Source organism: Neocloeon triangulifer, unplaced genomic scaffold (assembly GCF_031216515.1).
Source record: "Neocloeon triangulifer isolate White Clay Creek 2 clone unplaced genomic scaffold, ASM3121651v1 ptg000014l, whole genome shotgun sequence".
NCBI lineage: Eukaryota > Metazoa > Arthropoda > Insecta > Ephemeroptera > Baetidae > Neocloeon > Neocloeon triangulifer.
The window spans coordinates 28,339,201-28,366,550 of NW_026775556.1; the positions used below are offsets into that span (position 1 = coordinate 28,339,201).

At 34.8% G+C, this 27,350-nt stretch overlaps 4 protein-coding genes across 7 annotated transcripts in view; 3 read left to right on the plus strand and 1 right to left on the minus strand.

The window, feature by feature from the left end:
• Window positions 1-27,350, minus strand: part of LOC132200740 (transcription factor Sox-2-like) — a 232,605-nt gene that overhangs the window by 176,647 nt on the left and 28,608 nt on the right. For all 4 annotated transcript variants that reach the window (XR_009442189.1, XR_009442187.1, XR_009442188.1 and 1 more), the window contains exon 2: window positions 21,671-21,744. The gene's annotated coding sequence lies outside the window, so the exon portion shown is untranslated. The remainder of the gene's footprint in view (window positions 1-21,670; window positions 21,745-27,350) is intronic.
• On the plus strand, window positions 1,965-5,083 carry LOC132200438 (tetraspanin-6-like). Its single transcript, XM_059625902.1, has 5 exons — window positions 1,965-2,091; window positions 2,229-2,309; window positions 2,383-2,490; window positions 2,882-3,289; window positions 3,360-5,083. The coding sequence occupies exons 1-5, from the start codon at window positions 2,017-2,019 to the stop codon at window positions 3,438-3,440; spliced, it is 753 nt and encodes a 250-aa protein (XP_059481885.1). The 5' UTR covers window positions 1,965-2,016; the 3' UTR covers window positions 3,441-5,083.
• On the plus strand, window positions 13,098-14,781 carry LOC132200524 (tetraspanin-6-like). The gene is made up of 5 exons (XM_059626039.1): window positions 13,098-13,247; window positions 13,366-13,446; window positions 13,500-13,607; window positions 14,014-14,421; window positions 14,492-14,781. Exons 1-5 carry the CDS (start codon window positions 13,161-13,163, stop codon window positions 14,564-14,566), a joined length of 759 nt encoding a protein of 252 aa, XP_059482022.1. The 5' UTR covers window positions 13,098-13,160; the 3' UTR covers window positions 14,567-14,781.
• On the plus strand, window positions 15,252-16,748 carry LOC132201951 (CD151 antigen-like). Its single transcript, XM_059628521.1, has 5 exons — window positions 15,252-15,354; window positions 15,464-15,532; window positions 15,591-15,698; window positions 16,220-16,627; window positions 16,689-16,748. The coding sequence occupies exons 1-5, from the start codon at window positions 15,262-15,264 to the stop codon at window positions 16,746-16,748; spliced, it is 738 nt and encodes a 245-aa protein (XP_059484504.1). The 5' UTR covers window positions 15,252-15,261.

The following is a 27,350-nucleotide window of genomic DNA, read 5'->3' on the forward strand; positions in this document are numbered from 1 at the left end:
GACAAGAAGAATGGAAAAAGAAATTTAAATTTTTTGAGAGATTCTGATTCACCAATTTTTTTCTTTATTGAAACTGAAAACAAATCAAGATAATGAAAACAATAAAGGGTTGAATGGACCACAGCTTCAATCTTTCATAAGTTCGAAAAATGTAAAAAATTTAGTATAAAATTTCTTGAATATGTAAATAATTTTAACAAAATATTGTAATATTAATGTTTTTAATAACATTTTTTTCTCTTTAGATATAAGACACTTGATTTCGATCAATTGCATTTTGCACAGAAAGAACTATTACAAATGACCAGAATATTACATTTTTTGAGATTTTTAAATGGTCTCCAGAATTTGTTTCAATTATTTCAACGGTGACTTTGTTTAAATTTTTTTGTAAAGAAGATGAAAGTTTCACGAGACAGATTTAACAGTGATCGTTTTTGCATACAAAAACAAATTTAATTTTTCTTCACTAGATTTGAAACCCACTTTACAAGTCGAAACGCGTTTAAAAATGAATAGTCGCACGTTCAATCAGCTATAAATTTCCTTTTTTATACAGATTTCCCGATGTTTGCCGAGTTAGTTATGCGGAAAGCGGTGTGAATGTCGATGCTTTATGTTAAACATGCACACACTTCTGTGAACAGCGGCACAGCTTTATACAAATTCTCTACTCGCTGCACGCATTATTATTAAACAACCACGCGGTGTTTGTTTTGTAAAACAAAACTAGTCTCTCTTGGCAAGTTGCTCTAGTTGCATTAAAGAGTCAAACGCGCCGGGGTTTTTCGCTGCTTCTTTCTTTCGCTCTGTGAAACTGCTCTCGGGCTTATTTTACATACATCAGTGGGTTTGTGTTTGTTTGTTTGTTTGGAGTCTCTGGCGGCGCGGGCATTGTGTCGAGAGAGCAGCGCAGTCCATTGACAGACACAGAAAACACGCCAGACGACAATCGAGAGCTGAAATGGCGAGAATAAAACGCGGCTAAATGTCGGACAATCTTAATTGCATTAGTCACACCGCCGGCCAAAAGCTGCATCACAAAAACCCAGGCAGGTACTTTTGTGCCGCTCTTCGTTTTTGTGCCGCGCGCTCAAAATAAGAACAACATGCATGACCGCCACGAATTCACGCCTAGCGTTTTTTCTCGACATTCCGCGGTCGTGCGCTTAATGATCGCGCGCGTGATTTTATTTTCATAATAATGGGAAACTATTCGAAACGTGGGATTTTTTCGTAAAAACGGCGTGTCGCGCTTTTTGTCCGCGCCTTAATTGAATTGGCACGGAAGAATGAGGGAAATATTTTAACCATGTGAAAATAAGGCGTCAGCAAAAAAGCGAGGTGTGCGAAATTAAGCAGGCTTGAAGGAAGTAAATCGAATGACAGGTTTTTTTTTAAATTGAGTTTCAATAATCAAAAATATGAACTTCAAATTGCGCATCGTAAACCTGAAAAGGCTTTTTTCTATTTTTTTTTTCAAGCTGTTAACTTGGTTTTAATTAAAAATTTAAACTGATAAAACTCAATAAACTAAAGAAACTCTCAATTCAACTGATGCTCAGAACTTAAATTTTCAGTAAATATTGTTTATATTTTTTGTAATAGTAAATATGTATAAATGTCATCAGACACTACTTGCATTTTTTTTTAATTTTCCAAACATAATCAAAGTGCCTTTTCATCAGTGAAAAATATTATTATAAAAAATTTTATAATTTAGATTCTGTTAGAAAAAATACATAAATAATAATTCTACCTAAGTCAATATTACATTGTTTAAAATTGTTTAAAAATTGCTATATGCGATCGAGCTTTTTATCAATGCAAAGAGCCAAAAACAGGACTGATTCACCAAACTCCAGAGTGACCGCACTTTGGCGTTTTAAAGAGACGTCAATTCTTAAGATAAGCATGGTTGAAATTTTGATTAGATGTATAATTATCATATCGCTAAGTTTCACCGTCACACTTCTATCGTTGGTCTCGTCTGAAAAATTCCTATATTAAAGCATCATGGGCTGCTTCATTGGAAGTTGCGATCTCGGGATTTTCCGATGGGCACTTTTTTTCCTCGATCTTCTCTTTTTTGTAAGAATAATAAATAAATTTAGATATGGTATTAAATGATTTTAATAAACAGAAAGAGATGAACCTTTTTATATTCAAACTGTATATTCTTTACAATGTCTGTGGATAAATGGTAATAATTTATAATTTTTATTTAGACTGGTGGAATCAGTACAGTTGTAGTGGGCGCCGATTTTTTAATCAATGTGCAGCGAGTTGATGATTTCATTTATGAAGAGGTAAAAACATTATCATGCTTCTCAGGCAGAATTACACACTTGACTAATTTTTACCAATTTCATATTTTGATAGATTAAAATCGTGGCCATAATTTTGACATCAATTGGAGGAATCACTCTCTTAGTATCCTTTTTGGGCTGCTGTGGAGTGATTAAAAGCTCGGCGTGGATGTTGAACATGGTAAGTTGAGTTAAACTGAAATATTCTTTTTTTTTAAACAAAACAATTAAGTATTCTAATGATAAAAAACAATATACCGCAAAATATTAGAAGAGAAATTTTTCAAAATAAAAATCCTTAAGAGAAAAATTATAACTACTTAAGCAGACGTTCATACAACAGAAAAGGGAGACCTTGGTCCCCGTTGTTTCGTTGTTTTTTATTAAAAAATGCCATTGTTCACTCCTTTTTTATTTAACAAGTATGTAAAATTATATCAATTAATATTATTATTATTATTGAAATAAATTTATTATATAACATTTAATGTGCATATGTCTGAATTTTGATATTTTTATCTCTATTATTAAAATGAATTCATGAAGTAGATCTTAATCGTGTCATATTTCAGTACGGCGTATTCCTTTTCATCCTCTTTGCAGCCCAACTGGCTGGCGGCCTCTTAGCATTCTCAAACAAGGACCAAGTCGGGTGGCAGTTCCACGGTATACTAAGAAGGCTGGCTACGAATTATTACATCCCTGGTTTTGGAGGAGATCAGTTCGCTAAGGACGCCTGGGACAAAATGCAGAGCGAACAATTTTGTTGCGGCGTGGATTCCTACAGGGACTGGATGACGAACAGGCCTGAGCTGCAACCCGCAATCGCTCCTGAGTCGTGCAATTGCACCAATGATCAAGACGGATGCGACCCCAGCCTCCAGATTTTCACCATCGGTTGCTATACAAAGATTCAACCCCATCTTGACCAGATGATCAATATCCTCGGAGGAGTTGGTATCGTAGTTTCTCTTTTTGAGGTAAGATTTTGGCAACAAAAAAACACACGTTAAAAATTTAATCATCCTTCCTTGATTTTTTAAATTCCAGTTGATTGCCGGAGTGTTTGCCCTTTGCCTTTCAAATTCAATTTCAGACAGAAAAGGAAGAAAGCATTCTGATTCGCCATAATTTCACATGGTATTGGAAAAGATTTCTATTTTATGTGAATATGTGAATCATTTTTGTAACATTTCACTTACAAGTTTAAAGAAATTGTGCGTTGTAAGTAACATTATTTATTCCGTTGAAATTTTTTATAAATTAAATAAAATCCCTTTCCTCCAACTTCTTGGTCCTGTAAATCATCAAAATGTTTGGCTCAGCTTGTGTTGAGTTGTGTTAATCTTTTGTTTTTTAATCTTGCCGACACGGAAGTCCGTCTTTCTTTCTTCCTTGCACGCATATACTGCATGCTAAATGAAAACCTGCCTCGGCAACCCACCGACCCCCTGCAGCACAAAATCTGATCCTCCTGTCCAAAATTACTTTCTTCTCCCCCTCGGGCCACGTTCAAAGACTTAAAATATTCATCCACGGTTTATGAATTGCGAGAGAGAGCAAACTCCCTCCTCTCGCTGCGAAAGAAAGACGAGAGGAGCCGCAGCGTTTTTGGCTCAAGGCGCAAACATTCCTCGGAAATAATAATAAAAAAAAAGAAAATCCACAGCAGAGAAAAATTCGGGCAGATGTAATTATAAAATTCGGGTGAAAATATATGTATTGGAAGGAAAGGCGTGAAAGGGCAGTGATAATTCCAAGTAAATAAGGGAAGCCATTTTCGCAGCAGCATTTTCACGTGGCTGCGCAACAGCAGAGCAGCTAGAAGAGATCTTCTCTGGCTGGTGTGCAGTTGCCAGGGCAACGGTAGCTACAGCGAGAGAGCACATCGATCATCTCGCACTCCTCTCTCGTGTAACAAGGAGCAACGCTATGTAACGAAAAAATAAAGTATTGCCGCCGCCGCTGCTGCCGCCGCTGGAAAGGAACCAACCAACCCTCCACCTCCTCCCTGCTCTGACGTTTGAAACAAACAGAGGCACAAACTGCGCCCGTGTGATAAATTTCACCAAAATGGGGGACTTGCTGCAACCGAGCTCAACAGATACGAGAAGGAAATGGATAAAAAATGACGACGATTCATTTCAAGCGAGAGAGAGTTGGAGTCTCAAGTCTCGCGCTGTGTACGAGGAAAATCGATAAAACAAGGTGGAAAACAGCTAATTTATAGAGGGAGAGACCAGAGACCCAGGTGTGCCAATTTGGATCAATAAAATTGTTGGAGGATTGAAAAAATTAAGCTATTAATTAGTCAAGTAGCTTTTCACTAAATATTTGAAGCGAAATTTTCTAAAAAAAAATATAAACAGAAAGACTTCAAATTGCTCTAATTATTAATTAAAACTATAAAAAGTGCTCAAAAATTACAAATATCAGCCTAACTTAATAGTTAAATTTCACTCAATGGATGGATTTTTTTAAGCAACTTTCTTATTACGAAGGTTTTTATATTGACTGTTGATCATTGTTGTACTCTTGTGTACAAAAGGACTCCTTTAATATGTAAAAAAAGGACCACAAGAACCTCTTTGCTCCTCGTCATGATTTTTCTCCGGGGTTTTAAGCAGATTGTGCAATTCTAGAGTAAAATTATAAGACACTTTTTAGAATTGAACCAATCGTTAAATTTTTTTAACCTCCTTCCTTTATTGCGATCAATTTTTGTGTAAAATCTTTCACAGTCATCAAATAAAAAGTTGCTCATCACCTAATTAGAAAATAAAGACGCACTAAAATTTGAGTACGTTTTCAATCGATTAAACTTAACCTTTAAATATATTTTAGATAATGTAGAGAGAAATTTCTTCTTTACTGCAAAACATTCAATCTTATTTTAAATTATAATCTACGTCTAATGTATCACATTTAAACTGCAACAACTGTCATGAACACTGAGCGGAAAACGGACGGATCAATAAATTCGCAATGTTTTCAGCGCGCAGGAAACAAAATTATTCCTCTCATTCGCATCCAACTGCATTTCCGCACATTCGGTGTTGGAAACTTTCGCTCGCAGCATCCAACGAAAGTCGAGATTTATTGCGCGAGTTCTGCCTTTTGTTTGGCCGATTGCGCTAAAACAAAGGCCGCCTCGATTGGTGAATTCAAGTAGCCAATCAAACTAGAAACAAAAGCCAATAAAAATATTTGCGCGGAGCGGCGCGATTCGCTCGTTTGCAGGCGCTGTTGCCCTCTACCACGGCACCGGCGCACCGCCCTTTGTTCTCGCGAACGCGACTCGCGGCGCCGAGAGCGGCTCCTGCTGCCACGGGTCGGAGGCGGCTCGAAACTGTGGCGAGGCCCTCCGGTTGTGCCTCCACCTGGTCGACGCGGCCGCAAACTCGAGCGCCTGCCAAAATCATGGCGTATGCAACCGGCGGCGCGCATGTGTGACGCCGGTTGCCGGGTACGAAATGCGGAAACTAGCAGGCGCTCCAGTCTCTAAAAATAATACTTTTCAATTTTCAAAAGAATTTGAACGTGTATTCAGAAACTGAGCGAGAAAACCAATGCTCGGAAAAACGAATTAAAATGTCCAAATTTCAACTTTTAATTGGAAATTTTAATTATTTTTAAAACAGATTGTTCAGGGTGTTGCCGCTTGTCTTAATTTTTGAGTTTTAAGTTGAAATATTAATTATTTAAAAACACAAGTTTTAATCTGTTTTAAAAATAATTAAACTTTCCAATTAAAAGTTGAAATTTGGAAATTTTAATTCGTTTTTCCGAGCATTGGTTTTCTCGCTCAGTTTCTGAATCCACGTTAAAATTCTTTTGAAAATTTAATACAGAACCTGAAATACACTTAACAACGCAAACACGACACAACTCTACACTAAAATTTACAAAAAACACACAATCACACTAACAAATTAACAATTCTTTTCAAGATGTTTTCAGGACGATGAAAATAAGAATGAAGGGAAAATTTTCGGGTAATTTCGATAAAAATTAGTGTTATTCTCTTTAAATAAATGACAATATCCGCCAAATTCATAACTGTTTTATCACAATGATAGTGAAATAAATAATTATCATTGTTGTTTGTTTGTCCAAATTGTTTAATGAAGTGATTAATTTACAACATCTCTTTCTATTATGTACCCGCGTACTAGTGCTAACCTAAATTCTATAACTTGCGGTCAAAATTTCAATTCATTTAAGAATTTGAATTAAACTTTTTTTATTATTTTTATTCATTATCATAATAAACTCCTTTTCTCCATCAAATATTTACTTGCCATCAAGATCAGGTGCTCATAAAAAGTTTTTAGTAATTAATTGATTTCTTCAAATTAACCTGAATTATTAATTATAAATTTTTTGCCCTTTAAAATATTTTAAATCAATATGTGTTTATTGTATTAATGCATCATATTGGAAAAGAAATAAAATTAAATAAATAAATAATAATTTATTAATTATTTGTTAAAAAATAATTATAATTGTTAAGGTCAAATACTTATTAAAAAAATTTAAATGGAACGAAAAAACGTTATAATTGTTTTTTTTTAAACAAGTTTCTAGTTGTTAACATAGCACAAAAGTTTCTGCATCATCGATCCGCAGTTTAAAAACAGCGAGCGCCGGTTTGAAAAGCGGCAGCAGTGGCAGCATTTTCCAAAGTGTCCCACAGCTCATTCGAAACTTATATTTGCAGTGAAAGCAGCATCAGCACTGCTATTCAAATAAACGGGCAGCCATTGAAACGCGCGCGCCATTGAATTGATAAAATGTTGCGCTGAGCGCGCCGGTGAATAGAGGAGCAGGGAAGAAGAAGGAGTCTATTGATAAATGACACATCTGAAAATAAGCAAATATAGGGCAGCGCACGGATTTCCAACCAAAACCTGACGCCTCCACCTATCTGGACCAAAAGGTGTCGAATGATAAAAGAATTTTTAGCTAAATCAACATTAAAACTAAACATAATTTTTTAACAGAAATTTTCTTATTTTACTATAGAATTTTTTTAATATTATTTATTAATTCACCAACTTTATTAAGAATTTTTTTATTAATTTAATCAAAAATTGGTGGTTTTATTCTCTAGTACACATATATTGAGTTTTCTTTATTAATATAAGTTCTAGTGCCTTGTTAATTTCTGCGACATGGTTTTAAGCTAAATAGTTATGGTCAAATTATCCGTTGTTATTAACCAATCATTCTTAAATTGAATTCAAATAATACATATTCATTAAAAAAATATATACATATAAATTGTTTATAAGCTAGTATTAGTGTTGAGCCTGCTCAATTTAATGATTAAAAATTAAGCAATCTACAGATATTCTGAATTAAAACTAGAATGTTTTTACTAAGCTATACAAAATTTTATATCATAAAGGAAAAAACGAGGTCAATTTTATTAAATTTTATAAACTTAATCATAGTGAAATCTAACAATGAATTTTTGCCAAATGTGACAATTCGATTCAAAATATTAGAGACTAAGCATGACTTTTTTTGGACCTTTGGACAAACAATTAGAGAAGTTACAAAAATTATGCTGGATTTTAATTTTTTTCTCGGATATTGTTCTTTTTAGTAAAAAATTTAAAATTTTTTACAAATATTCACACACAAAAAAAACGGATATTTTGTTTTCATTCTTCACAATAATATCAATGAATTGCATATCCTATCGTAAAGATGAAGTTGTATGACTTTTTGCTTAGAAAAAATTTTGCCAAACAATATTTATTTGCGAATCTTTTTCTAAATTTCTGGATGAGCTGCATAAGATCGTTTCAAAGTTCAAACTTGTAAGACAAAAAACCAATCATCGGTCAGCCTGAGACGCCGTTTCGGAGCAGAAAAGAACGGGGGTGGCTGCTGGAGGTGGAATCGTACCAGTTGTAGGTGGAGAATGGGGTTTTAGCAATGCTTTTGTGTGTTTTGTGCGGCGATAGAGTGAATGCGAGCGAGCGAGTGAGCGGCGGCGGCGGCGGCACAGAAATATGCATAGAAAGTTAGATTTGATTCTGGACAAAAGCGGCAGCGACGACAGAGGAGGAACAAGTGAGGCTCACAACAATACGCCGGGCACAATAATATCATCTAGCTGCTGCTGCCGCCACCGTCGTTGTCGCCGGCGCTCGCTCGCTCGCTCTTGTTGAAGCGAGGCAATGCTCTTTATGCTATCTCACAAAAGAAAACTGCGCCGGCACACACACATTATAAAATGCCGCCGCCGCCGACGCCGCACCAAATGTATTTATAGCGAAGCTGTGTGTGCTCTGACAACTGCCAGGCTTAACCGTCTCCAGCCCGGCAGCGTTCATTGTTTGACTCGCGCAAAAAAACGCAGCGCAGCCTCAATCCACGCTCGCCCTCTCTCTCGCGCACGCAAATGGTGATTAAACTCCCTTCAAGCTTCCGATCTCTTTCCTTCTCGCTTTCCAGTCCTAGAGATGATGATGGTTTTTGTCAAAAATAAGGACTTTTTATTAAAGGTTTATGTGACAATACAGTCTTTTGTAAAATGAAGGACTTTTTAGGATGAGTTCAAGTTACTTGACCAGCAGTCCTAGAGACGTTGATGGTTTTTGGCAAAAAAAGGACTTCTTTTCTAAGGATTATGAGATCATTCTGACTTTTGTAAAATTAAGGACTTTTAAGGATCAGGTCAAGTTACTTGACCAGCAGTCCTAGAGACGGTGATGGTTTTTGGCAAAAATAAGGACTTTTTATTAAAGGATTATGTGACAATACAGTCTTTTGCAAAATGAAGAACTTTTGAGGATCAGGTCAAGTTACTTGACCAGCAGTCCTAGAGACGATGATGGTTTTTGGCAAAAAAAAGGACTTCTTTTCTAAGGATTATGAGATCATTCTTACTTTTGTAAAATTAAGGACTTTTAAGGATCAGGTCAAGTTACTTGACCAGCAGTCCTAGAGACGATGATGGTTTTTGGCAAAAATAAGGACTTTTTATTAAAGGATTATGTGACAATACAGTCTTTTGCAAAATGAAGAACTTTTGAGGATCAGGTCAAGTTACTTGACCAGCAGTCCTAGAGACGATGATGGTTTTTGGCAAAAAAAAGGACTTCTTTTCTAAGGATTATGAGATCATTCTTACTTTTGTAAAATTAAGGACTTTTAAGGATCAGGTCAAGTTACTTGACCAGCAGTCCTAGAGACGATGATGGTTTTTGGCAAAAATAAGGACTTTTTATTAAAGGATTATGTGACAATACAGTCTTTTGCAAAATGAAGAACTTTTGAGGATCAGGTCAAGTTACTTGACCAGCAGTCCTAGAGACGATGATGGTTTTTGGCAAAAAAAAGGACTTCTTTTCTAAGGATTATGAGATCATTCTTACTTTTGTAAAATTAAGGACTTTTAAGGATCAGGTCAAGTTACTTGACCAGCAGTCCTAGAGACGATGATGGTTTTTGGCAAAAATAAGGACTTTTTATTAAAGGATTATGTGACAATACAGTCTTTTGCAAAATGAAGAACTTTTGAGGATCAGGTCAAGTTACTTGACCAGCAGTCCTAGAGACGATGATGGTTTTTGGCAAAAAAAAGGACTTCTTTTCTAAGGATTATGAGATCATTCTTACTTTTGTAAAATTAAGGACTTTTAAGGATCAGGTCAAGTTACTTGACCAGCAGTCCTAGAGACGATGATGGTTTTTGGCAAAAATAAGGACTTTTTATTAAAGGATTATGTGACAATACAGTCTTTTGCAAAATGAAGAACTTTTGAGGATCAGGTCAAGTTACTTGACCAGCAGTCCTAGAGACGATGATGGTTTTTGGCAAAAAAAAGGACTTCTTTTCTAAGGATTATGAGATCATTCTTACTTTTGTAAAATTAAGGACTTTTAAGGATCAGGTCAAGTTACTTGACCAGCAGTCCTAGAGACGATGATGGTTTTTGGCAAAAATAAGGACTTTTTATTAAAGGATTATGTGACAATACAGTCTTTTGCAAAATGAAGAACTTTTGAGGATCAGGTCAAGTTACTTGACCAGCAGTCCTAGAGACGATGATGGTTTTTGGCAAAAAAAAGGACTTCTTTTCTAAGGATTATGAGATCATTCTTACTTTTGTAAAATTAAGGACTTTTAAGGATCAGGTCAAGTTACTTGACCAGCAGTCCTAGAGACGATGATGGTTTTTGGCAAAAATAAGGACTTTTTATTAAAGGATTATGTGACAATACAGTCTTTTGCAAAATGAAGAACTTTTGAGGATCAGGTCAAGTTACTTGACCAGCAGTCCTAGAGACGATGATGGTTTTTGGCAAAAAAAAAGGACTTCTTTTCTAAGGATTATGAGATCATTCTTACTTTTGTAAAATTAAGGACTTTTAAGGATCAGGTCAAGTTACTTGACCAGCAGTCCTAGAGACGATGATGGTTTTTGGCAAAAATAAGGACTTTTTAATAAAGGGTTATGTGAAAATACAGTCTTTTGTAAAATAAAGGACTTTTGAGGATCAGGTCAAGTTACTTGACCAGCAGTCCTAGAGACGTTGATGGTTTTTGGCAAAAATAAGGTCCAGTGCAAAACATGAAAAGCTTTAAATAATTTTAAAAGCTAAATCGGTGACATGAATTGAGCCAGTGAAACTTTATTGGCGTCTACAGAGAGAGTCAAAGTGGCAATGAGTATGTAAAACAACTTCAAGCATTCTGAGCATCGATTTTAAATAAACAAGTCAGAAAAGCTCTTGATCTTGATGGCCGGGCTAATATTATGATTCCAACGGTTGAGGCTGGGTTCCGGATATTTTCAATTTGAGTGAGTCACATGACAACGTGAAGGATTCTTCTGTTTTCCCATACCATAGAATTCCCACCAGAAATACAGTTATGTAATTGCTCAAGCCTCATAACTTTTGAACTACTGGGACAAGTTAAATTTTTAGGGTACCAAGTTTCCAAAAGTAATAAAAAAGTAAAAATGAAATGAAATAATAAACCACTTCTGAGTTTTCAGTCAGATGGAGAAAAAAGATGAAAATTTTCAATAAAAAACGATTTGAACTTTCCTCCTGAAAAGTCATAACGCCTGCTTATGCTCAGGTATGCAATGTGCGTGCTTAAGTTGTAAAGCGTGTTGCATAAGTAACAGTCAAATTGCTTGAAGGATCGCCAATCTTTTAGGTCTCTAGAGACGCTTCCTCTTTTTGATAAAATATTGGCTAGAGTAGATTCCAAAACGCTATTAGTTTGCAGATAATTCTGTTCGTCCAATCAATTTACTAAAATACTTAAAATAATAAGTCAACGGTTTAATTATGTTTTAAGAGTCAAATAAAAAGGAGCATTTTAAATAATTATAATTATATTGAATGAACCATTAGAAGAGGCGTTAGAGGAAGACAACCCAAAATTAAGGATGGTGGTAAAACTTTTAATAAATAGGATATTAATTTTCAATTTCATGTTGAACTTCATTATTAATAATAAGAAAAATTTGCATTCATATTGAAATCAATTAAATTTGAACTCCAAGCAGTAACTTTCATGAAATGAAAAATGTAAATAGTGGAAAGTGGAAAGTTTTTTTTTTTAATTTCAAGGCAAAAGTTTTGCACTTTTAAAGTTTCTAGACTAAAAATGTTGTCTTCGGGTCACCTCCACCTCCTATCGGTTTTTGATCATTGTTCTTTTGTAATATTTATTTAAACAACTTAAAAAATGTTGACTTAATTCTCAAATAGAAGAGATGATGAGTTTTGAGACAATTTGAAGTTAAAGGAGCTATATGAAGTTCCACTAAAAAAGTATATTATTTCTTGCGGAGAATAATGAACACGGGGAAAGGATTCATTATTGAAATGAGTCCAGCATCAGCGGCTCACATCCGTCCGCGCAACCAATCCATATTTTATACTCCTTTGCATTTCCATATATCGACAGCATTATTTTTTTTTCCTTCGATGCTTTGTGCAGTCGAAGAGAGAGAAATAAATGAAGGCGGCGCTTTTTTTCGCGCAATATTTACATGTCAGGGTGGATATGTAATTTCGGGAGTTGGTTTTGAAGAGAGAAAACGCGCGCGGGCACACCTTTCAGTGAACAACAATAGACGCGCAGGGGTGGTTCGCCATTGTTGGAAAAGCGCCGCTGCGTGTATCAATGCGGCCAAGATTGATTGACTTTTTACGCAACGCCCGCAGCAACCAGTTCTCCCCAGTTTTTCCATGGCTTCAATGCTTTCTAATGTTAAAAAAAAAATTGACGAGCATAATTTAATTTTCCCACATAAAAAGGTTAAAAATATTAACAGATTAAAATGTAAATTATTAACGTTTGGACAATTTATTTATTCCTATTCAATAATTCCAAATTTTGTTTTTAAGTCTTTGCTTTTCTTGATCAAACAATCTTTGGTAAGATAAAATCTCAACTTTCGTTTGTCAGTTGGCTTATTGGATGAATCAGACAATACTAATAAAGTGTTGAACAATTCTCTGAATACAAGTGCTTATGTGAGATAATACACAAATTTCAACCATTACTCACCGATGAACAATCTTACCAAAGGCATAATAGATAAGTGATTTCTTTTTTTTTAAACCTTTTCAAAGGATTTAAAATATACACAGCGATTACTGATCGCACATTCTTATCTACAAGGGACGAAAAACAGAGCTGATTCACCACTCCAGAGTGACCGCACTTTGGCATCCCAAAGAGACGTCAATCCCTAAGATAAGCATTGTTGGATTTTTGATTAGCTGTATAAATATCCGTGGGCTAATTTTCAACCTCTCACACCTATTGTTCATCTCGTCCTAGAACTTTCAAAGCTACGAAGCATCATGGGCTGCTGCTTGTTTGACTGCATTGGAGGATTTGTCCTCGGGATTTTCCGATGGGCACTTTTTTTGCTCAACCTTCTATTTGTTGTAAGATTATTAATTAAATAATTTTTACATAATTAAATAAAACCTTTAATATCGATAAAAAATATTTGCAAACAATAATTTAACATTTTTTATTGTAAGTTTAATAACTTTGTTGCAGGTTGCTGGAATCAGCATGATCGTAGTTGGTTCCATTGCTTTGATCAACGTGCAGAGTGTTGACGATTTTATCGCTGATCAGGTAAAAAAAGTTGTAAGCTTCTGATGAAGTATCACACTTAGTTAATTTGATAGGCTGAAATCGGAGCCATAATTTTGATATCAACTGGAGGAATTACGTTCCTAGTTTCATTTTTGGGCTGCTGTGGAGCGATCAAAAGAACACCATGGATGATGAATACAGTAAGTTTTTTAAATTTGCCATCATTTTCTTCAGTTCCGAGAAGCAAGATTTTGTAAAATCAAAAAAGAAAACAATGAGAGTGATCCAAAAGTCAAACCTGACCCAAATGAACTGAAACCGCCATGCAATTTGAATGAATCCAAATTACGCTTTTGGATAGCATTAAATATTTCAGCGAAGTAATGAAAAAAAAAATCCAAAATTTTTCAGGAAAATAAATCGCGTTTAATAGAGTTTTCCTCGTTTAATTTATCCTAAAAAATTAAATTGAAATAAAATTCCGAATTGAGGTTTGAAATTTGTTTTGTGTTGGAGATTTAAACCTGAGCGTTTCGATTTATTACAAAAGTACCGCAAACAAGGATTAGAATCGATTTTAACCCTGATCGTTGCCTTTCATTTCAGTACGGAGCCCTTCTTTTCATCCTCTTCGCAGTCCAACTGGCTGGTGGAATCTTGGCATTCTCGTACAAGTCGGAAGTTGAGACGGAGTTCAAGGATTCACTGACACGTCTGGCCAAGCTTTATTACCTTCCCAGTTTTGGAGGAGAACAGTTCGCTAAGGACGCCTGGGACAAAATGCAGAGCGAACAATTTTGTTGTGGCGTCGAATCTTTCAGGGATTGGGTGCAGAACAGGCCTGAGCTGCAGCCCGCAATCGCTCCTGAGTCTTGCGATTGCACCAATGATCAGGACGGATGCGACCCTAGACTTCAGATTTTCACGGTCGGGTGCTATACGAAGATTCAACCCTACCTCGGCCAGATGATCGATGCCCTTGGAGGAATTGGAATAGCAGTTTCTCTATTTGAGGTAAGGGTTTGGCAAAAAAAAAACTTACGAAAAAACATAATTACTCATCTTTGATTTTTTGCAATTTCAGTTGGTAGCCGGAGTGTTTGCCCTTTGCCTTGCAAATTCATTTTCGGACAGAAAAAGAAGCAAGATTTCCGTCTGATTCATCATTGATGCTCTTTCATAATTTCACAAAGTTTTCGAAATCATTACCATACAATGTGAATGTTTATTTGTATCATAATCACTAATTTCTAATTTAAACATTTGATAAAATTTATGTAAATCAAGTGTTGTAAATAGTCACGTTTTTGTTTTTATGTTAAAAAAATTATACTGCTTGAATAAAAAATAAAGATAAAAGAATGATTTATAGTATTTGCCTTTTTGTTAGTATTTATTTCATTTTAATTTCCGAAACGTAAAAAATTTTGTGAAAAAAATTATCAATTATTTTCAGTCAGCTTATTGATGAAGCAGATAATATTTATATCAATTTGAAGGGATTTGAACGATTCTCTCATTCCCTGAAAAGAACTTTTGAATAAAATTCAGATAATACGCAAACCTCAAGAAATAATAAATTGCTGAATAATTTTACCAAAGTTGATTTTTTTTCGGACGTCTGTGCAAAAAGGATATTAAATTTAAATACGCCATTAATAATCGTGCGTTATTCTCAACCATTTGGGAAAAACAAAACTAACCACCGCACTTTGGCATCCAATGAGACTTCACTCCCTTTGATAAGCATTGATGGAATTTGGATTGGCTGTATAAATACCCGTGCGCTTATTATCCAACTCTGACACTTCTATTGATGATTTCATCCTAGGACTTCCAAAGCTACGAAGCATCATGGGGCCCATAGACGGCTGCTTGGTTGGAATAGGATGTGGCATCTTGCTTTGTATTGCGCTCAGGTTTTATATGCTCAACCTTCTCTTTTTTGTAAGATAGTTCCTTTATTAATCAAAAAAATATTTCAAAAACTTGGAAAAACTATTTCCTTTACACATTTGATGTCTGAAAAGGGCAAAACTTTAATAACTTGTTAAAGGTTGCAGGAATAAGCATAACTGTTTTGGGTTCGACTATTTTTAACAATCTGCTGATTTGTGATCATGAGGTAAAAACGTTATTATGTTTCTTAGAAATTATCACACTGGTTTAATTGAATTCGATAGGCTAAAATCTTAGCAATAAGTATTATATCAACTGGAGTAATCAACATCCCAGTTTCATTTTTGGGCTGCTATGGAGAATTCAAAAGGACACCGTGGGTAATGAAGACAGTAAGTTTGTTTCAATAAGAGTTTAACTTCTTGACTTATTTCTTTGGTCAGCAATCAAAAATTTTTATTCCAGAAATAAAAAAGTAATGAGGGCGATCCATAAGCCAGGCAAGTTTAATGGTTGACTTAATTAATCTTGCCAAGCTAAGCTTTTGGATAACCCAAAATATTTTGACGACAATCAGCGAGAATGCAAAAAAATCATTTAATTGAATAGATATTGAGAGTGACAAAACGGGCTCTGTTCTCATTAGAAAATACATAATTATACAAATAAAAAATTTCCACATTTTATTAAATTAATAAAAAAATCAAATTTTGAGATGTTTTCCATTATTAAAAGAAAATTAAATAATAAATTTCATGTCTCGCAATTATTGAAGTTTATTTGGATCTTAAATAATAAATAATTTATTAATTTTAATACTCAAACCTACGCAATTAGATTGAATATAAAACTGCACAACCAACAAACTAGGATCAGAATCAATATTAACCCTGATTGTCGAATTTTATTTCAGTATGGAGCCCTTCTTTTCATCCTTTTCGCAGTCCAACTGACTGGTGGCATCTTAGCATTATCTTACCAAGCGGAACTTGAGACGGAATTCAAGAATTCACTGACAAGCATGGCCAAGCTTTATTACCTTCCCGATTTTGGAGGAGATCAGTTCGCTAAGGACGCCTGGGACAAAATGCAGAGCGAACAGTTTTGTTGTGGCGTCGAATCTTTCAGGGATTGGATGCAGAACAGGCCTGAGCTGCAACCCGCAATCGCTCCTGAGTCGTGCGATTGCACCAATGATCAAGACGGATGCGACCCCAGCCTCCAGATTTTCATCATCGGTTGCTATACGAAGATTCAACCCTTCCTCGGCCAGCAGATCCATACACTTGGATCAATTGGAATTGCAGTTTCCCTCTTTGAGGTAAGGGTTTAGCAAAATTTCTTTGGTTTGAAAAAATTACCCATCAATTTTGCAATTTCAGTTGTTGGCTGGAGTGTTTGCGTTTAAGAAAAGAGATGACTCTTTTCTTCGTTTCTATTAATTCAAGAAAGCGTTAGAAATAATTATTAAACAAAGTGAATATTCATTTTATTAAATTCAAATTTTTTAAATTTGAACATTTGTTTTAAAAAAGTTTAAAAATCATGTTTTTTATTGTAATGAATTATGTGTTTATATTAATAAACAATCATATTGGTTGCTCAGAAAATACATAAAATAATCTGTAAAAAGATATTTCTATTTTTAATTTTTTGACAAAATATCAAAGTTTTATTATATATTTTAAAATAATAGTTTCGCAGGCGCTTCAAATGGCAAATTTTAGTAAAAATAATTTATTTTTATCATATATTAGACGAGATCCTTAATTTTCCGATGCATTTAAAAAGCGTTGAAAACTAACAATCGAAAATAATTTCACAAAACACGCTTTTAAAATTTCTTATCAAATAAATAATTTCAATAAATTCTCTTGCTTTCAATTCTAAATTATTGTTGGTGTGCTTCTCTATTTGGTGGATCTATTTTTTATTCATTTCATGCAGACTAGAGAGGCGTTTGAGAATGACGCAATATAAAATTAGCCACATTGATAATATTATAATTAAAAGTCTCCTATGGTGTGGTTACAGATGTGCTGTTGATTCAATTATATCAGTTCGATCTGAATTCGAAATAAATGCAATTAATTATATGAATAAAATTTGGCGATGAAACTAACGTTCGAAAATTTCTAAAAGTGTCAAGTTTGATTGAATAAATTATTTCGGTGTTAAATTCGGTGGGGTGCGCCGAAACTGGAGGGCCACTCGTCGTCAACGAGCGATGTTGCAAAAAGCGGCGGGTAGAAATAATTTGTTTCGAGTGTGCATATGAAAGAGGGAGGAGGAGGAACTTTGGCGAATTTTATTAGCATGGAAGTCGGAGTTGGAAGTCGGCGGAGGTCTGCAAATGATGATGATGAGGATGAAAAGAAGCAGGATCGATTCCTGCAGTTGTGTGCACGCCACTGACCAAGAATAGTGGCTGCTGGACCACTTAGGCTTCCATTCAGGCCGCGCTCGCTTTCTATTCAGCTAAACAGCTCGACCGTCACATAAGAGCACGAGGAATAGCAAAAGCAGCCCTCGCGCTCACCCAGTCAAATATCATCCCCGATGTCTGCTCTGCATGGAGCTCGTCCTCCGTTCGCCTCGCTCGCGTGCATGCAAAGCTAATTAACTGGCCTCTTATTGCTGCAGACGCGCGCAACTTGATGATGCCGCCTCAGTAATTCTTATCAATTAAACCGCCGCGCGCTCATTCAATTGCGGGATGCTGCCCTCTTCAGCTCTCTTTTCGCGTTTCAACCGCCGCCTGCTCTCTCTCCACCCACTCTTTTCAATCATAAATATTTAATTTCTCCAATCAGGGTGTACTTTTTTCGTTCTCGGCCACTCTTCTGTATTTTTTTTTTTTAATATGAATTCAGGAAACTTCATTGTATTTTGCATTTATGATTATATTATTGTTTTCAATTAGAAGTAACAAAATTTGTAGAGAGCATTCAACGGTAGAGCTCAGAATAAAAGGGTTTATTCAAGATGGTTTCCAATTTATAATTATATTCAAGGTTAATTGAAAGATACTTTAATAAGTTTATATGATATTAGTGATTTTTCTCTACAAAAATAATTTTTTGATATTTATTAACAATCTAACGTGAAATTTGTCACCCTTTGCAGTAAAAAATTAACTACGCAGCGGTAATTTTAGTGGAAAAACGTTAATTTTTACATTGTCTTACAATTAAATTATTGTTTTACTAATAAGATACATTGTGGATTCTCTCTATGGTTAAAATTTTAAAATCACACAAGAGCGTGATGAGATATTTACAAAAATTCTTATATTAGTCAGCGAGCAGCGCGTTTGCTCATGAAACAGGGTCGCAAATCGTGACCGAAACTGGTTGAGCCATTTTTTTTTAATAAAAACACTCCAAAAACCATTTTTTGCAACGAGAAAAAGCCCGATCTCTTCATTTTAATTAATTATTAATTATCATTTCCACAAAAATTATACGTTGCACATTATTTTATTTAGAATTAGTGTTACATAGGAATATCGTTTGATGTAAATGGTGATGAATTGAATATTGTGTGTAAAATTTTTAATCAGTGTGTCTTCGGCGTTCATCAAAACCAACAAACAAAAAAAGAAAGAGTAGCAATTTTAATTGGATTTGTGAATATTGTGTGAATTTAAAAACAAAATATGGATGGTAAAATTGTAAAACAACTTTTGAAATTTATATTTTTAAACGATATGCAGTATTTATTTAATTTCTTATTATCATAACCAGTAAGATAAAATTATTGAATTTTCCAGCAACTGCTTGCAAAGGGAATTCGGTAAAATTTCATGAATATTTTTTAAAAATAAAATCGTCAAGTTCAAATTAAAGAAGGAAATGTATATTATTAACTGAATTTTAAAAAAAACATTAACTTAATGCATACAAAAAACCATTATTTTTAAAATTTAATTGTCATCTTTGTCTGTCAATTTAAAACAAAGTTTGATGCAGTGAAACGTGATATATTTTTAGAATTATTTGTTAAAATACCTGGATTATAAATTATTTTACAACCTAAATTAATCGATTTTGGACAATTTCGACGCACTTTCTGCGAGCATATATAATAATCATCAATAAGCGACGTGCTTTTTGTGTTTGCGAGAGAGGGTGGCTAAGTCAACTCAGGTGGTTGCATGTGTTAAAGGGTCGCGCCAGCATGCTCGGCATTTTCTTTGTGCACTAATATTGTGTACACGAAGCATTAGGGCAGGTAGAGCGAGCAGAGAGAGGTGCCTCAACCATAAGCGCACACATAGTTGGTCGCCCGCGCTGCTCTGATATGTTGTGAAAATCAACAACACAATTAACAGCAGGCGAGTGAGCAAACCCGCGGCACAAACGCGATCTTTGTTCGGTTTTTGCGCTTGTCCCCTTTTTAATGAGAACTTTGTTTTGATAATTTACAACGCCAAACTCACTTGTCTGTGAACAAGAAAAAAAAACGTCGACGTCGAATTTGCCGGTGTGATGAATTAATTTTAAATTTCTATGTTCTGAAAAACAAATTAATTTTTCGACATTTAAAAAAAAATTCAAGACCGAAGAGAGCAAACAGCTCTTGCGAGCATAAAACTCATTACGGGCGAATCCATTAGGAAGAGTTTATTTGATTTCTGGCGATAATAATGTTTGCCCTGAGCAGATCGTTATTTAGAGGTGGTGCGGCAGCGACTTCTTATTTCCTGGCACCGAAGCTTTTCTCATTTCCGCACCACCCACGGCTTTATTTAATAAAATATCCGCGCGCTCTGCATCACTGCGCTCGCGATTCCAGGTGCGAGGGAAAATAAAGTTGACGGTTAGAAAGCTCAAGTGCTTTTATAGGCGTGTTGCAACCGAAGCAATTATTTTGAAAAATAAAAAATTATGGAATTTTTATAAAAATTAAGAATTGATGACATAAAGCGTGAAAATATATCATATTCTAAATGACAGGCAGGATGAAAATAATAACATCTACTTAAGTAATCTGATCTTAATTATGGTGCAAAATTTAGTTGCATATTTATCACACTGTAGTTGCAAAATAATATAAAATTAAATTAATTTTTTTCTATCTTCTTTGACACTATTTGATTGTTGTCACATATTTTTTTTCTTATTCACATATTTATATAATTTATATTCACGTAACTTATTGAATTGCACGCTGCTCTCCTCGAAACCCAATTCATATTTAAAGTTATTTCATTATATTTTGTTCTCGTTAACAGTGAATAATATTATATAGAATTATTTTTTGGCCAATGTTTTATGATGAGTTTAGAAAAAGATGGTTTTAATCAAAATATTTGCATAAATTAAAATTTTATTATATTATAAAATATTTGTTGAATATTAATTTAAATAATATTAAAATCTTTAATATATGATGTAAAAATAGGTTTTTAAAAAATATATTAAGTTAATTTTAAACCTATTAAATTTCTATTATATTATTTCCTTTCCAAATTCTTCAAGAGACCTTTCTATGACAGTGTTTCAGACTCAGTGTCACTCTTGAGTCAATATGCACAATTAAACATTATTTTAATTAACAAAAGTAATTAAATTAATCGCAGAAAATTATGCCAAAATTAAAATAAAAAAACTTTGTCCCATTCATAATTTGCTCAAGTGATGTTTATACCAGAAATCGGTATTATAAATATTATAGAATCAAATGTAAACTGTTTTCCGAACTTCAATAAAAAAAAGTAAAGCATAATTAGCTGGTCAGCTTAGGCAAAAAGCAAAACGAGTATAGAAAGAGAGGGCACACTATAGTACAGTAATGACTTGTGTACCGTGATATCATTTTGGCGAGTGCCGCAATCGCACGTCCGCCGCCGAGAGCACGCCCTGATTTATGACTTATAACTTTCCTATCGGTCGCATATCTGCAAAAAAAAATGCTACCCGTTCGCCACCATAAATTTGTTATCGCACAAAACGCTCTGCGATTCTTTGTGTTTCATCGCAGGGAAATATTTTTCGCCCGCGGCGTAATAACATTTTGCACTCTCTCCGTTTTTTTTTTTTTTTTATTCCCGCATCGTCCCCACGGCCACCGCTGCTGGCGAAAACAATTTTCTTTGTTCTCGCGCCATGAATTACGAACGTTTCGCGCGCGCCTGATGGCGGCAATTTTTTATTGATTAAAAATTATCCGGTGATTCCATTGATGATAACCGACAAAGCATATATTCCATCGCGAGCTAGAGAGTCGCGCGTTTCTGGCGCAAAAAGCCAGTAACTGTGTCTGACAGCGTCTTTTATTCTGCGAGAACCCCCGACGATTTGTCATTGTCTTATTTTTAATCCATTGTTCGAAATTCTAAAAATTGGTTTTCAAAGCCTACCTTTATGTTGGCACCAGAGGAAGGAGGTTGTGAAGAGCTCTTGCAGGAAGATCCTCTTGCTGTCCTCATGAGATCTGCAATATTTTAAGAATGTAATTAAAAAAAAAATCAATAGATAAGAACTTATGATGGGATTAGATTTTAATGCAGCATTATCTACAAAATATGTCCCAAATTTAAAAAAAAAATGTTAATTTTTGGAATCAAGTACGTTTGTCAATTTTTTTGATATTTCTCATTTTGCGATAATCAAACGAACAAATATTTAATCAGAACTTATAAAATGGCCAAATCATATCGATTTTCTATCAGCACTTTATCAGAAGAAATTAATTAATTGTCAAAGTCTCCGGGCAGCTCCAGGTTGGTGTCTCTCGAAATTATTTAAGAAATAAAAATAATGTTAATATAATTTTATTTAAGAAAAAAAAGTGTAAAATATTTATTTTATTTATTATTCTTTTAAAAGTAAAGATAAATTAACCAACTAATCTTAGCAATTTCTTGCTTAAAAATTTTTTAAATTAATATACAGCAAATATTTTTCAACATTAAATTTTGTAATTTTCTCATTTAATTTTCAATATTTTGTGAATAATCACGCTCAAATTAGTTCCTGCAAATTTATGTTTTCCACAAATTAAATCATTGCATGATTTTTATATGAAGTAAAGTTTATGATTAACCAATTATAAGGTTTAAACGTTTCGGTCATCAAGTATCTTTGAAAATTGAGTTTATATAATAATAAATCCTCTGGCAAATATTCAGTCGAACACCCTCTATTAATTATCCGAAGTCGGTTCCGCGATTAAACAGTGCAAAAGTCGCTCTTGCGTGGCGAAACAATGACTCGAGTAATGACGATCGATAACTCTAAAATGACTGCCGCTTCCTATTTATTAGCGGTGCATCACGATTTAATTATCCGGCGGCGAGCGCTACTATTTAAAATGAATCACGATTTCCCTCCTGCACTGCAGCGAGTCTCTCGCGAGAGCAGCGATTATTATTCCGATGGAAGCAGCGGCGCCTCATCAAACCGAATTAACGACCTTTCTGCCTCGCAAATCATCATAATTATTGACGACTGTGCGAATATCTCATCGATTTTGCACACCAATGAGGATCAAAAATTTTCGTTCCATGCACGCCAATGTTTTTAAACAGGTCTATCAAGGATGGACGCGATCTCAAATTTTTGCGATTGCGATCATGAAATTGTAAAATCGTGCGATTGCGATCGCGATCGCGATCATTTGTGATCAAATATATTTTTTTTAAATAAATTTCCAAAGGTTTTTTTTTATCAATTCTGGTTTCAGAACGAGGAGTCTGAACAAAAATGAACTCCGTAAATGAAAAGCCTTATTGTTAGTTTAAGAAATTTTTCTGTCAAATTACCTGAAATTGACATTTTTTCTTCCAGATTTAGCATTAAATTCGCCCAGATTAAGCATAAAAATTTTTCTATCCTCGATCGCAAAAAGATCGCAAATGATCGCCTGCGATCAACCACCTTTTGCGATTGCGATCGCGATCGCGATCATCTTTTCAAAAATTGGTGCGATTGCGATTTTGTCCATCCTTGAGGTCTATAAATTTTTTGATAATTTTTGTTAGGTTATGGATGGAAATAAAAATACTCACTATCTACTGAACATTTCAGTCCTTTTTTTCTAAAAACTATAGTGAGACTTTATTATTTTTTTCAACACGGTCATTAAAATTTTCCCATTTACTTAACATTTGTTTCATTCTCATTCTACAGTTCTGAACAAAATTGATCAAGAAGTGGAAAATTAAAATTTGGCAGGGAAAAATTTCAATTACTTTTGTTTTCGTATAGACACAATTTTAAAAAATGGGACAGAAACGGATGAAATTGCCAAATTGAAATAATAATTTGAATCTCAGAAAGGAACACTCCCCTGACATTCTTAATTCAAAAAGAAAAGAATTAAAAAAGACTTTCTTCACACTTTCAGTGGTTGAATTGCAGAACAGCACGTTAGACCACCAAATTTCATCAAATAAAAAGTATCTGGGCAATGAACCCGAGACACACTGTTGTGGTCTGACATGCTGTTTTGAAATTCAACTCCTGAAAGTGCCAAATAGTTCATTTTAATTGAATGAAATAATTATTATTGATTTTTGAAAAAAATTTCAGTCTTTGTTAAAAAAGAGTTAAAAAATCAATTTTTTCTAAGTTTACCATTTCTCTTATTTTAATTTTTCCCATTTTCGTTGCTTTTAAAATTGCAAAAATTCTGCAAGTTTAGCAATTTGATGTGAAGGACGTGTAGAGCAGAGATATTGAGGCCAAGCCAGAGTCCCGCGTCGCAAAGGAGCAGCAGGCGCGCGGCGTCGCGAATTCGATATGATCGGGAATGAAAAGGCGTAATTCCATCAGCAGGCAATGAATGCATCTGCGACAAAAGTGATGTATGGAGCGGCGCTGAAAGGCACTGTGTGTGTGTGTGTGTCGGCGGCGCGGCCCGGAGCAAAAGCAGCGTGCATGTGCTCTCGCTCTTTCGCTCTCTCGCTATTGAAAGGAGGCGCAGAAGAAGAATAAGAAGACGATGAAGAAGAGAGAACTTTTAACAATAGCTTTGATTCCCATCTTCTCCCCTGCTTTTCATGCTTTTTTATGACGTCATCTATTTTTTCCTCTCTAAAGACACAACGAGACTACTTGTCAGAGATGCCTCCACAATAGAAACTGCACAATGCACGCTGTTTTCCCTCCCTCCCTCCCTCCCTCCTGCTTTCATCCCGCTGCCGGCGCCCCCTCCAGGGCTTTCTTTACATGCTGATTTGAATAGCGGTGGTGCACTGCACTTGCTGCGCTCCTCCGCGTGTGTGAATCTGTCTCCACCGCAATCCTTTCGCTTCTTCAGTATATATATATATATATATATATATATTTTTTTATTGAAAGATATTTATTTATTATTTCATTACAAGTCCAGCCAATTTCCGAAGAAATTATCGGCTGGTGCTTATCAGACTAATTGCTTCAAATTTGAAGCTTTTAGTGCTTACACGGACATAATATAACAGTTATTATTTTCAATTTGTTCATTCAATTTATTTGTTCAATTTTGTTTTAACATCCATTTTTTTAATTTGTATTTCACATCATTTTTGTTCTGCAAGTTTTTTAACTCTAGTGGCAACAGATTCCACAAACGTATGCAACTTCACAATTCGAAGGCTTTTTTCAGTCCATAAAACATTTTAAAATTTCACATTATTCGTATCATTTGGAACACTGATTAGAAGCTGAATTCCAAGGCAAACATTTTAAAATGATAAGGAAATTTTAAGAAATCTACAGTTTTATCAACATCGACTCTACAAAGGAGAGTATCGAAGTATAAATATACTGTGTGCTGCCTGAAATGAGAAGGGAACCTCGCCTGAAAGAGTTGACCAGATATTATTTTGTAAAGTTAAAATAGTGCAAACACATTAATAATTAAGATTCAAGACAAAAATTAGTAAATCTATGATTCAGTGATACTATATACAGGTTGGCCCATAAGTAGTCCGTGATCTTTGACAGCTCGCCACGGGCGAACCGTTGGTCGAATTTGAAAAATCTGCACAGATTCTGAAAGCCCAACTTTCTACAAATTTGCCTGGCATAATAAGAATTTTGCCAGAGTTGAATTTGTAATTGTTTTAAAAGGAAAACTAAAAAATGAGAAAGTGCCTTATGGGACTTCCCATATAGCAGCATTATGAGTGTCGGAAGTTCAAAGTGAAAATCATGTTTTTTTAGGTAAATCGACCCTCCTGAACACGAATCCGTGGTCGGTTTTTTGAAATTCTCGTTATTTCTAATTTTTTCCCTCAATTTGCAAATATTTGCAAAATGTGCCAAAAAAACTAACACGTGGAGATAAAAATCTGAAAATTGCTGGAGGGGTGGATCTTGAACATAACAACAACGTAATTTTTCCATACTTGCTATTTTCCGGAAAATTGACCATTTTCACAAGGGGTCCACGTTTTGGTCGATTTCTCGATTTCTATGGGAGTTAAAAACAAAACTTAAAGTGATTCTGAAAGCTGATTAAATTTCCTATCTTTCCTTTGTGAACATTAACTTTCCAACACTGGCTGCTTTTCCGGAAAATTGAAGAAAAAAATTAACTTATTTTTCCCAGAGAGTATGCAACCCGCAACAGAAAGTCGAAATAGCCAAAATGTAGCTTGGTTCTTTGGCAAGACACCCCTAAAATTTCAAAACTTTTCCTCCAGCCGTTTTTCCGCAATCGCCGATTTTCCCGACCCCTTTTGGGAAAAATAAAACTTTTCCGGAAAGGCATGTGTGATGCATCATTCGATTAGGCACGTCAAGGAGATGCTAGAAATGAATTTATATCAAAATCGGATCATTTTTCAAATTTTCAGAGCAGTGTTTGTAAATTAAAAAAAGTTCATTTTTCAAACTGCTCTGAAAATTTGAAAAATGATCCGATTTTGATAAAAATTCATTTCTAGCATCTCCTTGACGTGCCTAATCGAATGATGCATCACACATGCCTTTCCGGAAAAGTTTTATTTTTCCCAAAAGGGGTCGGGAAAATCGGCGATTGCGGAAAAACGGCTGGAGGAAAAGTTTTGAAATTTTAGGGGTGTCTTGCCAAAGAACCAAGCTACATTTTGGCTATTTCGACTTTCTGTTGCGGGTTGCATACTCTCTGGGAAAAATAAGTTAATTTTTTTCTTCAATTTTCCGGAAAAGCAGCCAGTGTTGGAAAGTTAATGTTCACAGAGGAAAGATAGGAAATTTAATCAGCTTTCAGAATCACTTTAAGTTTTGTTTTTAACTCCCATAGAAATCGAGAAATCGACCAAAACGTGGACCCCTTGTGAAAATGGTCAATTTTCCGGAAAATAGCAAGTATGGAAAAATTACGTTGTTGTTATGTTCAAGATCCACCCCTCCAGCAATTTTCAGATTTTTATCTCCACGTGTTAGTTTTTTTGGCACATTTTGCAAATATTTGCAAATTGAGGGAAAAAATTAGAAATAACGAGAATTTCAAAAAACCGACCACGGATTCGTGTTCAGGAGGGTCGATTTACCTAAAAAACATGATTTTCACTTTGAACTTCCGACACTCATAATGCTGCTATATGGGAAGTCCCATAAGGCACTTTCTCATTTTTTAGTTTTCCTTTTAAAACAATTACAATTTCAACTCTGGCAAAATTCTTACTGTGCCAGGCAAATTTGTAGAAAGTTAAGCTTTCAGAATCTGTGCAGATTTTTCAAATTCGACCAACGGTTCGCCCGTGGCGAGCTGTCAAAGATCACGGACTACTTATGGGCCAACCTGTATATATTGTTCTTCAGACAGTTCAGACCCTGTTTGAACTATTAAGCATCAAAATTGCCTAAATTCTCCTGTAATTCTCTCAAATTTATATTGTATAACATATTAATAAAAAGATTCACCTAATTTAAAAAAAAAACGATTAGACAATATCAAGCTTCGCGCAACCCACGTTTGAATCGGTGGAGGGGGAAATAGCACCCAATCAGAGGCGAGCGCTTATACATTTGCTTGAATGGAACTAGCGGCAGCCTTTCGAAGTGGCGGGAAGGGACGCGCAAACATTGGACAATATATAAAAATCTGGTAAAAAAATTAACAAAAAT

Coding starts and splice junctions, on each gene's coding strand:
- LOC132200524 (XM_059626039.1), top strand. CDS start 13,161: ATGGGCTGCTGCTTGTTTGACTGCATTGGAGGATTTGTCCTCGGGATT. Junction 13,608..14,013: donor CACCATGGATGATGAATACA/GTAAGTTTTTTA, acceptor CTTTCATTTCAG/TACGGAGCCCTTCTTTTCAT. Junction 14,422..14,491: donor TAGCAGTTTCTCTATTTGAG/GTAAGGGTTTGG, acceptor TTGCAATTTCAG/TTGGTAGCCGGAGTGTTTGC.
- LOC132200438 (XM_059625902.1), top strand. CDS start 2,017: ATGGGCTGCTTCATTGGAAGTTGCGATCTCGGGATTTTCCGATGGGCA. Junction 2,092..2,228: donor TCCTCGATCTTCTCTTTTTT/GTAAGAATAATA, acceptor ATTTTTATTTAG/ACTGGTGGAATCAGTACAGT. Junction 2,491..2,881: donor CGGCGTGGATGTTGAACATG/GTAAGTTGAGTT, acceptor GTCATATTTCAG/TACGGCGTATTCCTTTTCAT.
- LOC132201951 (XM_059628521.1), top strand. CDS start 15,262: ATGGGGCCCATAGACGGCTGCTTGGTTGGAATAGGATGTGGCATCTTG. Junction 15,533..15,590: donor TGCTGATTTGTGATCATGAG/GTAAAAACGTTA, acceptor TGAATTCGATAG/GCTAAAATCTTAGCAATAAG. Junction 16,628..16,688: donor TTGCAGTTTCCCTCTTTGAG/GTAAGGGTTTAG, acceptor TTGCAATTTCAG/TTGTTGGCTGGAGTGTTTGC.